The sequence below is a fragment of the Oratosquilla oratoria genome, chromosome 8 (assembly GCF_046742065.1).
Source record: "Oratosquilla oratoria isolate Oo_2021 chromosome 8, ASM4674206v1, whole genome shotgun sequence".
In the NCBI taxonomy this organism is placed as follows: Eukaryota; Metazoa; Arthropoda; class Malacostraca; order Stomatopoda; family Squillidae; genus Oratosquilla; species Oratosquilla oratoria.
In genome coordinates this window covers 59,364,248-59,378,295 of record NC_134784.1, presented here as the reverse complement: position 1 = coordinate 59,378,295, position 14,048 = coordinate 59,364,248, and the positions used below count along the sequence as shown (strand labels likewise).

General features: G+C 41.0%; 1 protein-coding gene across 5 annotated transcripts in view; it reads right to left on the bottom strand.

The window, feature by feature from the left end:
- ari-1 (E3 ubiquitin-protein ligase ariadne-1) overlaps positions 1 to 14,048 on the bottom strand; it is a 158,225-nt gene that overhangs the window by 44,362 nt on the left and 99,815 nt on the right. For all 5 annotated transcript variants that reach the window (XR_012966644.1, XR_012966645.1, XR_012966646.1 and 2 more), the window contains 3 exons: positions 10,470 to 10,691; positions 9,822 to 9,952; positions 5,975 to 6,179 (listed from right to left, as the gene is read on the bottom strand). Coding sequence is in view for 2 of the 5 variants with exons in the window: in XM_076189290.1 (XP_076045405.1) it covers positions 5,975 to 6,179; positions 9,822 to 9,952; positions 10,470 to 10,691 (558 nt within the window). In the remaining 3 variants the exon portion in view is untranslated. The remainder of the gene's footprint in view (positions 1 to 5,974; positions 6,180 to 9,821; positions 9,953 to 10,469; positions 10,692 to 14,048) is intronic.

Here is a 14,048-nt window from a genome sequence, read left to right as displayed (position 1 = left end):
CAGTCGCTCTCCCTTAATGTTCACTTACGGTCTACTGCTACTTTCACCCCTTGTACATCTCATCACCTTACTTTTACCCACATTTATCTTTAGCTTTCTTCTATCACATACTCTCCCAAACTCTGCCACCAGCTTCCTCAATCCCTCCTCCGATCCTGCCACAAGCGCAGTGTCGTCCGCAAACAACAGCTGGCTCACCTCCCACTTTTCTCCATTTTCTTTAACCATCTCCAATCCCTGACCTACTACCCTTGCATTCACCTCTCGCACCACCCCATCCATGTATAAGTTGAACAGCCAGGGCGACATGACGCATCCTTGACGAAGTCCCACATTTACCTCAAACCACTCACTCTCTCCATTTCTAATCCTGACACACACTCTACTACTCTTATAAAAACTCTTGACAGCTCCCAAAAGCTTTCCTCCTATCCCATAAATCTGCATAACCTCCCACAGTGCCTTTCTGTCTACCCTATCATAAGCCTTTTCCAGATCCATAAAAGCCCAAAAAACATCCTTCCCCTTTCCTATAGCTTTCTCACATATCTGTCTTACCACAAAGATCTGATCTACACAACCTCTACCTGTCCTAAATCCACACTGTTCCTCACCAATTACTCCTTCTGTTCCTCTCCTAATCCTCTCAATCAAGATCCTCCCATAAGCCTTCCCAACTACACTAAACAAGCTAATCCCTCTGAAACTACTACATTCACACTTGTCCCCTTTTCCCTTGTAAAGAGGAACTATACAGGCACTCCTCCAGTCCTCCGGTACTCTACCCTCTCTCCAGCAAACATTAAATAACCTCACCAACCAGTCAACCATCACTGTACCTCCCTTTTTCAGACATTCTGCATGGCATCCATCCAGACCAGGTGCCTTACCTGCTTTCATAATCTTAACAACTGCCTTCACCTCATCCTTCCTTATTTCTCCTCCATTCTCCTCACTCATCTTCCTGAACTAATTCTAGTAAACTGTTTGCTTTTTCTTTTTCCTCTTTAATTCTTGTGGTTCTATTTTGGTTAAATTTCTCTTCCATTCCTAATATAATTATACATTTCTTTTTGTCTGCTAAGTCTCTTACTATATTCTCCTTCTGTCTCATCACTTTAATAACTGAGTCTTCAGTTTGTTCTTTCATTTGTTGCTTAATTATGTCAGTAAATGCAACTTTACTGTTTTCTTGGATTTTTTTCCAGCCCTGTGCTTCCTTTGCTATGGTCTCTTTATTGTTTTTATTATTCCTCTTCAATTCCTCATTCTCTTCTTTAACTTCTTTTAACTGTCTTTTTAATTCTTCTATTTCTAAAGTTAAGTTTTTGTTCGCCTTCTCTAGTTCTTCCAATCTTTCAACTCTCTGCGCAATCTTGGCTACGTTACCGAACCTATTTTCCCAATGCTCGGTCATTTTATCAAGTTTTTCCTCTAGTCTTGCTAATCGGGGGAGGTTGGTATCCCCCCCACCCTCTTTAAATCCCTGGAAACTATTATCATCACCTTCCACTGTGCTGCTCTTATCTATATTTCTAATCTTTACATTTTTGTTGATCCCGTCATCACCGAAATCATCGTCATCATCGGTCCGTCTTTTGTTTACAAGACGCCTGGCCTCCTGGACCATGTCCCCCTCTTCCTCATTTCCTTCCATTTCCCTCAATAATCCCTCCCCTTCTCCTTTTTTTATCACTTTCCCACTACACCATGAGCTTTCCCCTTCCCTATAAATACAATAAGGTACTTCCTTGACATTGAGATCCACGTAGATTTTCCTTTTTCTTCGGAATTCCAATTCTCGCTGTCCATCCGACGAAAGTGTGTGTGTGTGTGTGTGTGTGTGTATATATACCGTATATATATATATATATATATATGCTGGTACATTGTGACAAGTTGATGAAGGTGGAAAAAGAAGTCACGGGTCTAGTTCCGAGTTCCTGAGTTTATTCCTGACCGGTTTCGCTCTATGCTTCTTCATTCCTCTGAAGAAGCATAGAGCGAAACCAGTCAGGAATAAACTCAGGAACTCGGAACTAGACCTGTGACTTCTTTTTCCACTTTCATATATATATATATATATATACAGTCGAACCTCGAAAGCCCGGACTAATTGGGGGGAAGGGTGGTCCGGTCATGCCAAAAGTCCAGTCATCGAAAATATCGCCCTAACACCTGTAGATTTTCGTAGCGGTATACGTATAGGTAATGTATGATATGGCATAGAAACACATAAGAATAATACTCTGACACTGTAATAATAATACTATAATACTAATAATTCTGTAATAATAACTGTAATACAGGCATGTAAATGTTCTGTATATACAGTGTACTGTACTGTATTTTTTATTACGTACACTAAATATCGGAAGGTATGCACGCGGAACAGTGGTGGCGGCCAGGGTTGCCGCGTTTTCTACACTACCGTGTAGAATGGGAGTGTTGCCATACTGGGGCATACATTTTTCTCACATGTGTGCAGACTTTCATATCAAGATATACTTGTCAAACTTTGACAAAATGTTGGTTCTAGTTTTTTATTCTTGAATGTATATAAGGCCCCCATGCCCAAACATATTCAGTAAGATATAATTTTTTTTTTTATTATTATTATTATCGCTAAAAGAAAGCCGAAACTGTAGCGTAGAATTTTTTTCTACACGGTAAAAACGTATCTTTTGCGGTATAATATTTTATTAGTAACACAATTACCAATAAAAGTCATATTTTGATGTACCATTTATTATTTGATAACTAGTTCTATGATTTTTAAACAAAAGTTTGAGTTTTTGAATGTTTTTATCAGCCCATTGATATGTAGAAAAAAATTCCTCATGTCCTTGTGCAGTTGCCACATGCCATTACAGGTAAACGTCGACTTACGATGGCCGCGACTTACGATTGTTCGACTTTACGATGACGACGACGACGACGACGATATGATAATTTAACCCCTTCCATACGGTGCCGCACACGTAGGCGTCATGAGGAGCAAGTGGATTCGCGACGCTGCCATATCGGCGTCTTGATTATATTTATTGTAGTCGCCCCTGTGTTTTTACATTCTTTCAAATGTGCCATGAATCCCATTCTCTGTGGTTTTCAAAATTCGCGGGTGAAAGAGAGAACGATCGATATAAGCGGTGACTATATTTTATGATGCGAGTATTATTACGTCACGTCGTACGGCTGGCATTGGCTGCTGCCCGCGAGATTTAAGGTCCGTACTAAAAATACATATTATAGTGTTTGAATATGGTAAAAAGGATAAAAATAATTAAATAAACTACTGTACATGTTTAATAGGCTATATTCAGTATCTCTGGTGGTTAATATACAGGTAGGCTAGGTACAGTGACCACGGAACAGAGTGATACACAAATTGGGGATCGACTTACGATGAAATCGTCTTACGATGGCTCTATCGAAACCTAATGCCATCGTAAGTCGACGTTTACCTGTATTTTATTGCGTTTTGGTACAAATTTCTATGCAACGGCAGCCCTGGTGGCGGCTTGAGTGGGCCGGGTTTGAGTGCACGTGTATGGCTGTTGCTGCCACCTACCAGACAAATAGGGAACTTTGCTTGAAAAGTCCGCCCTTTGTTCATTTCGACCGGTCATACGAGGGTCCGGGCATTCGGGGTCTGGGCTTTCAAGGTTCGACTGTATATATATGTATGTATGTATGTATGTATATATATATATATATATATATGTATATATATATATATATATATATATATATATGTATATATATGTATATATATATATATATATTTAAGATTATTTCAGATAAATGAGAGAGAATGTGGGTGGGGAAGGGCACATGAAGAGGTGTTAGGACTAGAGTTGATTGCCCTAACATTGCGACCAACTTGGTCTTCTTCAGAGGACTACAGCATTACAGACGGATCACAATTCTTATATTCGTAGTGAGAGGGAACCCGCCAAGAAACATGACGCTCATACCTTGGCGGGTTCCCTCTCACTACGAATATAAGAATTGTGATCCATCTGTAATGCTGTAGTCCTCTGAAGAAGACCAAGTTGGTCGCAACGTTAGGGCAATAAACTCTATTCCTAACACATCTTCGTTTGCCCTTCCCCACCCACATTCTCTCTCATATATATATATATATATATATATATATATATGTATATGTATGTATGTATGTATATATATATATAAATCTATATGTTTTGCTGCATTGTTTCTGACCCAGGCCAATGGGAGAGATGCAGGGATGACCCATCATCCAGAAAAAGCCAAGAAAAGAGGGAGGGAGGGGTAGTGAATGGGAGTGGAGTGGGTGGGGTTGAATGTGTGGGAGTGGAATTATGCTTTTTGACTTTAACTACCTCCCTTGTATGGGAGGTGGGGGGGAAGCCCTTGGTATATGTATGTACATGCCAAGGGCTTTCCCCCCTTTTATAAGGTAGATAGCTAAGTCAAAAGGTATCAACCCACTCCCATCCACCACCACCCTTTCCTCCCTCTCACCTTAGCTCCTTATAGAAGAAGGGTCATCCCTGTCCCCTGTCCACTGCCCTGGGTCAGAAGCAATGCAGTAAGACATAGTACATCTACAGTAAAGCTGCTTCACTTAAAGGTCAGATATCAACAGATATACCATTCACTAAAAATCATCGAAAAAGTACTTTTTAAAAGCATACAACTAAAGTTTTTACCTATTACAGAAGAATTTATCCAGAAAATTCACTTTTAATTGTGCCTCGCATACCACTTTTCCGAAGTCTAGATATTCAGAATAACAATATTGTTTGTTTGGCAACTGTGAAGTCACGAACGCGGAATTCCCCGAACCTTTCCCGAAGCGCACGGGCGGAATGTTTCGAATAGCAGACGACGCAATGAAATGAAGACAAAACTGTTTTTTGCCAAATTTGATAAGATGTAGATGGTGGAATTATATAGAATACTGTCAGTATGCTTTTTTTATGTACATTAAACTGCAAATACAAAAAGTTATGGAAGTCTTGATATCTGACCTATAAAGGTCAGATATCAAGACTTCCATAACTTTTTGTATTTACAGTTTAATGTACATAAAAACCATACTGACAGTATTCTATATAATTCCACCATCTACATCTTATCAAATTTGGCAAAAAACAGTTTTGTCTTCATTTCATTGCGTCGTCTGCTATTCGAAACATTCCGCCTGTGCGCTTCGGGAAAGGTTCGGGGAATTCCTCGTTCGTGACGTCACAGTTGCCAAACAAACAATATTGTTATTCTGAATATCTAGACTTCGGAAAAGTGGTATGCGAGGCGCAATTAAAAGTGAATTTTCTGAATAAATTCTTCTGTAATAGGTCAAAACTTTATTTGTATGCTTTTAAAAAGTACTTTTTTGAGCAATACGATGATTTTTAGCGAATGGTATATCTGTTGATATCTGACCTTTAATCAGTGACTGCTCTCTCTCTCCATCCCCTCATGAGGAAATCAAAGACAGGAAGAAATCACTTCAGGCTGCGTCAAAATTTCATTCACATAACCACTCCCTTCTCCCCAACCCCCAACCCCGGCCCCCTCCCTTCCTTCCTTCCTTCCATCACAGTATCATCTATACACAGGCATTCTCCACTCACCCTTATCTCTTGCCTTCTCCCTAAATAAATAAATATATAAATGAGACAAATAAAGTACACCTGTGTAATGATGAAGGCCGAGATACTTATAACCCTTTCACTACAGTGCATTTACTAATTATCTACATGCCACAGGTTTCTTCCCTCTTATAAGGGAGGTAGCTATTCACACCACCACTAATATTTCAGGTTGCACTTACTAAAGACTATGTCCTAAGAGTTTCTGGCTGTCCCTCAACAGAACAGAACTTTATTTTTGACTACAGATAAAGTTGTAAAGGGTGTCAGCGGGATGTATCATACATATATTTTTCCACTTTTAGACAATCTAAAACTAGATTGGTACCCACCTCAATCCAAGACATATTATGCTGTTGCATCTCCTCCATTTTTTCTTTGACAGCAGCATAGAGCTTGTGCTCAAACTTGAGGGACTGCATGTGGTTCATATACCGGTTACAATAAAACAGATAACGTTGAAGAGCTGCACGAGACTTTTCTTGAGCATCTCTGGCTTGCTTGGCTTCATCCTCATCGTAACGGTTGCACGAATACCTAATAAAATAAGAAGGTTTATTGCTCCTAAAAATAAAGTACCACAGTTTTAAATGTATAAAGTGAATCTTAATTTTGATAATTATTACTGTAAAAGTGATAATCTAAACAAAGAATAATCACTGAAATGCATTTAAAATAATCTAGAATGGAAAGAGTGAATGGTCTGAGGTGAAGGTGCTGTGACAGTTATGTGATGTTGCCATGGTTGTTCAATGTGTATATGGATGAGGTGGTATGGGAGGTAAATGCAAGTACTAGGTATGGGTTAGTTGGCAAGTGAAAATGGAGGAAAGTGAGAGGTGATCTAGTTGTTCTTTGTGGATGACACAGCACTTATAACTGATTCAAATATGAGACTGAGGCAGTTGGTAACTGAGTTTGGAAGGGTGTGTGGAAGATTCAACAAATTTACTACCCCAAGACTATCTTACAGGTCTTCTGCAAGGGAAAACAGGGGCAACATATTGATTGATTGATCTCTTGCATGACACCCAAGGAAAAGATGTTGTGTTGTCTGTATAAGGTTAGAGTAGGGCAGTGTAGGATGACATGCTTGGTGTCTTTTGTGTGGTAAGTGCACCTGGGGAATGCACATACATTAACAGCTTTGTCCCCTTTACAAGGGAGGTAGCCAAAGTCAAAGGCATACACTCCCAACCATTTCATCCCCACATACTCCACTCCCATTCACCACACCTCCCTCTCTCTTTTCTTGGCTCCTCCTGGATGATGGGTCATCCCTACATCTCCCCCATTGCCCTGGGTCAGAAGCAATGTAGCAAGACACAGCACATCCACAGCAAGGCCACTTCATTTAATCGGTGACCCCCCCGCCCCTCTCCATCCCCTCATGAAAAAAAAAGAAGAAGAAGAAGAAGAAGAAAGGGGCAAATCAAGTAGAGAAGAAAAAGTAAAAGGTGTAGATGAAGAGATGATAATGGAAGAGAAGGCAGTGAGAGGAAGGTGGACAGAGTATTTCAAGGAGCTGCTAAATGTGAAGGAGGATAAGGAGGGAAAGGTAGTTGCAGTGGGAAATGCTAAAAAAAATTACCAAAATAAGTGAGGAAAATGGAGGAGAAATAAGGAAGGATGAAGTGAAGGCAGCTGTTAAGATGATGAGAGCAGGTAAGGCACCTGGGTTGGATGGATGCCATGCAGAATGTCTCAAAAAAGGAGGTACAGTTATGGTGGACTGGCTGGTGAGATTATTCAGTGTTTGTTTAAGAGAGGGTAGAGTGCAGGAGGACTGGAGGAGTGCCTGTATAGTTCCACTTTACAGGGGAAAGGGGGACAAGTGTGAGGGATCAGCTTGTTAAGTGTAGTTTGGAAGGCTTATGTGAGGGTTTTGATTGAGAGGATTAGGAGAGGAATAGAGGGAGTAATATGTGAGGAACAGTGTGGATTTAGGACAGGTGGAGGTTGTGTAGATCAGATTTTTGTGGTAAGAAAGATATGTGAGAAAGCTATAGGAAAAAGGTAAGGATGTATTTTGGGCTTTTATGGATTTGGAAAAGGCTTATGACAGGGTAGACAAGGAGGGGAGGTATTGCAGATATATGGGTGAGAAGGAAAGCTGTTAAGAGCAGTCAAGAGTTTTTACAAGAGTAGTAGAGCTTGTGTTAGGATTAGAAATGGAGAGAGTGAATGGTTTGAGGTAAAGGTGGGACTTCGTCAGGGATGTGTTATGTTGCCCTGGCTGTTCAATTTATACATGGGGTGGTGCAAGAGGTGAATGCAAGGGTAGTGGGTCAGGGATTGGAGATGGTTGAAGAAAATGGAGAAAAGTGGGAGATAAGCCAGTTGTTGTTTGCTGATGACACTGCACTTGTAGCAAGGCCAGAGGAGGGATTGAGGAAGTTAGAGAGTTTGGGAAGGTGTGCGAAAGAAGGAAGTTGAAAATAAATGTGGGTAAAAGTAAGGTGATGAGATGTACAAGGGGACAAAGTGGCAGCAGACTGGAAGTGAGTATTAAGGGAGAGATTGAGAGAAGTGATTAAATGACTTGGGGGATTAAAAAGTGTAATGAGATTTGGGAATGGATGCTAACAGGAGATTGTATGAAGGAGAGATTGTACCAACAGCACTGTACGGGGCAGAAACAGGGAACATAAAAGAGGAAGAGAGGAGTTTGAATGTGTTTGAGATGAAATGCCTGAGAAGTATGATAGGGGTTGGTTGCTAAGCTAGACAGAATGAGAAATGAGGAGGTGAGAACAGGGGTGGAAAGGGAGCTGGGAGATAGGGTTGATGAAAGAGTATTGGGATGGTTTGGACACATGGAAAGAACGAGTTAAGAAAGATTAGTAAAAGAGGTGTGGACATGAGGGGACGACCTAGGATGAGGTGGATGGATGGGGTAAAAGGGGCAGTGGGAAAGAGGGGAAGGTCTGTTGAGGAAGGACGGAGAGGACAAAAGATAGGGGTGAATGGAGAATGGTTGTGTATGAATGATTCGGTGATGCATAAGGGGGGGGGATGGGGGTGTGGGAGTATGTATGCAAAACAAATTTACACACCCCGAAGGGATTTCTCCATGTCTTCTCATTTTGTACACGAGAGGATGGGGGGAGGGGGGGGGGGTGTCATCAAATTAATGAAGTGGCTTTGCTGTGGATGTGCTGTGTCTTACAACACTGCTTCTGATCCAGGGCAGTGGACAAGATACAAGGATGACCTGTCATCCGCAAGGTGCCAAGATAAGAGGAAGGGTAGAGGGGAGTGGAGTATGTAGGGGATGCAATGGGTGGGAGTGGTTTCTATGCCTTTGTTTTTTGGCTACCTCCCATGTAAGGAGGAAAAAAGCCTTTGATATATATGTATGTGCATAACCTTGCATTTACTTGTGTTAAATTTCATTAGCCACTTTTCAGACCACTGATGTAGTTGATATAAATCTTCTTGAATATGTAATTGGTCTAAGTGATCATTTGCCATTCTGCACAGTTTTGTATCATCAGCAAATTTGGAGACAATAGATTTCAGTCCGTGGACTATATCATTTATACATACTATGAATAGAAGTGGCCCAAGAATGGAACCCTGAGGAACCCCACTTGTAACATTTTTCCATCTAAAAGTTTTGTCATTTTGAACAACTTTGTTTTCAATCATTCAACCAATTACTAGTCCAACTTAATAGGCTACCACTTATTGTATGTATTACACTTTTTCACACATGGGGAGCTGACTGACTGCTCTCCTCTTCCTACCACTTTCAGCTGGTGACATAGAAACTGTTCCTGACTCATACAACACAGCAGTCCAAAGTTTCTTCCCAGAGATCTGTGGGAGTTTCTGATGACTGCTGCCAGCCACTATTGGGGCTGGAGGTTTTCACTAAGTGAAACTCAAGGTGACAATTGATTAACCCTCATATCCCTGTGCATTTGGCCCATTTCCCCTTTTCCCATCAGGCAAGCCATGGAGACTGTCATTTCCACTTCTTTTTATTCAGGTGACCACTGCCCCTATGTATTCATAAGTTTATAGACCATTAATATGAGTGTTTTCAGGAATGTAACCCAATTGTAGGATAAGGACCTGCAGTTACTTTATACAATAAGGCATTTTCCTTGAATAGCAAAATGAATATATATAACTCCCTAATAAATACAACTGCACCACAACACTGGAATTTACCAGGATGATCCGTGAGGCTCCCAGGGACCCAAACAGACCCAACAGAAGTCCGCCTTACAACTCTGGTTCTTGCACACCATGTGGTTACAGCCTCCATCCTTCTCAATGGTTACTTTGCACTTGGGGCACTCCTACAAATATAAATGTCAAAAGTTAGGTAAATCAAAGATAAAAAAAGAAAAAGAAGATGAAGAGGAAGAAATCACTTTATTGCCCCAGGTTTTTTTGCAGGATAACCAAAGCTCCAAGTGAACTGGCAAGAGCAACCATATTGGCTTATAAGCAACTTAAGGGGAATCATATGTCACAAGTAGTAGAAAATAAGGCAGAAAAACACTGAGAACTACAAGCACTCCAAGTAGGATGGTGACATGAATCAGACTGACACTACACCCAGGTAGTGACAAGAATGAATCACCATCATGTGAACTGCTTGGGGACACAAGAAGAAGCACGAATATGCAATGCTATATCTGGGTTGTGGCAGGAAGGAGCTGCCACCAGATGTTTTAAGACATAAAGTGAATAATAAATAAGTAGCATAACATATGTACACATTTTAATCAATCAACTCATTCTGTAGGGAGGTGGAACTAGTTACAATACATGAATCTATTTGTAAGCAATAAATATGCACATAAATCCTACTTTGGTATTGGCTGCTATCCAATTGGATGTCTCTGAGTCGTCATCACACTTTTTGATCCAGCGCTTGAGCAAGTGACATTTCACGGGGTCATGCCAATTTTCACCACAATTGAAACAAAAAATGTTTCGGCACTTGCAGGTAACAGGTCTTACATCCGGGTACTGGACCTTAATGGCATAGTTACAGTCGGGGTATGGACACCAGCGTAATAAGCGGTTGCACTGCAAAATTATCAAAATATTAATTACAAAATTGTGGAGAATGTTATCTGGGCAGTGACTACTGTGAGTGTGGGATGGGTGTGGGATAGGTGGAGGGTGGGTCCATGCCTTGGTTGGCTAACTCTTTTATAAGGAGGAAGAAACCTTTTGGTGTGTGTGTATTTATCTGTTTTTACCTAATTGATACAGGAAAGGAGCAATGCTTGTTGGGTTCTGTCTCCTATTCTCTAATTTTCTAACATACCCTAGACTGAAATTCATGTATGGTTCCAACTTAATCTCTATCTTTGATTTCCAATTATCATATTTAAATTTGAACCTATGTATTGTTTGAGCTTGGGCTATATCACCTAAGTTATTCCACATTCATACATCTATATGGAAAACTGCATATCTTCACATCCTTTCAACATGTGGTCTTTCTTAATTTACTTTCATGACCTCTTAAGGCCCTCCCATCTTTAATCATGAGATCTCTTCTATCAATGCAATCTATCCCCTTTAGTGACCTGAATACTGTAATCATGTCACCTCTTTCTCTTCAATCTTTCAAGGTTGGCAGACACAGTGCCTTTAGTCTTTCCTTATGTTTATCTGCCAGGCTGGAGACCAGTTTTGTTGCTACCCTTTGTATTCTCTCAATCTTGCTTATATTCTTCACTCTGTGTGGGGACCATACTACTGACACATATTCCAATCTTGGAGGTATTTACCTAGTTGTATTTTATGGGACAAGAGCTATGCTTGTAGTGACCTGTTTTTGTATTTCTCCACATCCAGTTTATTCTTAAAATCGTGTATAGTTCTGGCATTCACTGTTTCTCTGTTCAGTAAGTTCCAGACATTGATCACTCTATGTGGGAAGCTATTTTTTTTTTTTTTTTTTTCAGGTCTCTTCTGTAACTGTCTTTCTTTAGTTTCTTTTCATGTCCTCTTGTTTCTCTTCTGTCCCACTTTAATAAGTTGTCTCTATTGAGAATTTCCATCCCTTTCATAATTCTGAAAATGGTCAACAAATCACCTCTTTCCCTTCTCTGTTCTAGTGTTGACAAATGTAATTTCTCCAATCTTTGTTCATGTCAAATTTGACAGTGTAGGTGCCATTTTTGTCGCTGCTCTTTGGATTCTTTCTAATTTTCTTATGTTCTTCTTTGTGCTAAGTGCCCACATTGTTACAGCATATACTAGTTTTGGTATTACCAGTGTAACAACTATTTTTTTTAACCATCTCATCTATGTAGTCGAAGGCCACTTTCATTGATCTTACATACATACATACATATACCAATGGCTTTTTCCCCCTTACACACACGGGGGGGTAGCCAAAAAGAAAAAGGCATAGAAACCACTCCCACCCATTCCCTACATATTCCACTCCCCTCCACCCTCCCTCTTATCTTGGCACCTCCTGGATGACAGGTCATCCCTGCATCCTGTCCACTGCCCTGGGTCAGAAGCAGTGTCGCAAGACACAGCACATCCACAGCAAGGCCGCTTCATAAATTCGGCAACCCCCCCCTTTCTGTCCCCTCATGCAGAAAAGTAGATGTGGAGAAATCCCTTAAAGCTACGTCAAATTGTTTCTCATATATACTTCCTCACCCGCCATCCCCCACCCATTCCCTCTCATGCATCACAGCATCATCCATACACAACCATTCTCCATTCACCAATATCTTCTGTCCCCTCCCATCCTTCCTCAACAGACATTCCTCTCTTCCCCAAAGCCCTTTCACCCCATCCATCCATCTCATCCTAGGATGCCCCCTCATATTCACTCCTTCCACACCTTTTACTAATCTTTCTTCACTCATTCTTTCCATGTGTCCAAACCATCCAATACTCTTTCATCCACCCTATCTCCCAGCTCCCTTTCCACCCCCGTTCTCCTCACCTCCTCAATTCTCACTCTATCTATCCTAGTAACCCCTATCATACTTCTCAAACATTTCATCTCAAACACATTAAATCCTTCTCTCTTCCTCTCTTAAGTTCCATGTTTCTGCCCTGTACAGTGCTGTTGGCACAATCACTCCTTTATATAACCTCCTCTTAGCATCCATTCCCAGATGTCTATTTCTCATTACACTTTTTAATCCACCAAGGCATTTACTAGCTTCTCACAATCTACATTCTACCTCCACCTCCACTCCTCTCTTTCCTTCCACATTTGCACCCAAGTATCTCACCCTTAACCACTTCCATACGGTGATGCCTCCGTAGGCGGCATGAGGAGCAAGTGGGTACTCGATGTTGCCGACGTCGCCATCTTGATTATATTTATTGTAGTTGTACCTACATAATTTTCATTCTTTCTAAACTGGCTTCATCAGTTTTCTATGGTTATTAAAATATACGGGTGAAAGAGAACGAACGATTGAGCATTGACTTTATTTTTTATAATGCAATTATTATAATGCAACATCGCACGTTGGGCAGCTAATGCTGCCAGACGTGCGATGTGAAGAGGTTAATGCTCACTTCCAGCCTGCTGTCACTCTCTCCCCTTGTACATCTTTTCACCTTACTTTTGCCCACAAAATCTTCAGCTTCCTTCTTTCACACACCTTCTCAAACTCTGTCACTAACTTCCTCAATCCCTATTCCGATCCTGCTACAAGTGCAGTGTTGTCAGCAAACAACAACTGGCTCACCTCCCACTTTTCTCCTTTTCCTTTAACCATCTCCAACCCATGACCAACTACCCTTGCATTCACTTCTCGCACTACCCCATCCATGTATATATTGAACAGCCAGGGTGACATAACACATCCCTGACAAAGTCCCACCTTTACCTTAAACCATTCACTCTCTCCATTTCTAATCCTAACACAAGCTCTACTACTCTCATAAAAACTCTTTTCTTCTCTTAACAGCTTTCCTCCTATCCCATATATCTGCAATACCTCCCTGTTGTAAGCCTTTTCCAAATCCATAAAAACCCACAATACATCCTTACCTTTTCCTATAGCTTTCCCACATATCTGTCTTACCACAAAGATCTGATCTACACAACCCCTACCTGTTCTAAATCCACACTGTTCCTCACCAATTACTCCCTCTGTTCCTCTCCTAATCCTTTCAATCAAGACCCTCCCATAAGCCTTCCCAACTACACTCAACAAGCTGATCCCTCTGAAACTACTACACTCACACTTGTCCCCCTTTCCCTTGTAAAGCGGAACGATACAGGCACTCCTCCAGTCCTCCGGCACTCTACCCTCCCTTAAATAAACATTAAATAACCTCACCAGCCAGTCCACCTTGACTGTACCTCCTTTCTTCAGACATTCTGCATGACATCCATCCAACCCAGGTGCCTTACCTGCTCTCATCATCTTAACAGCTGCTTTCACT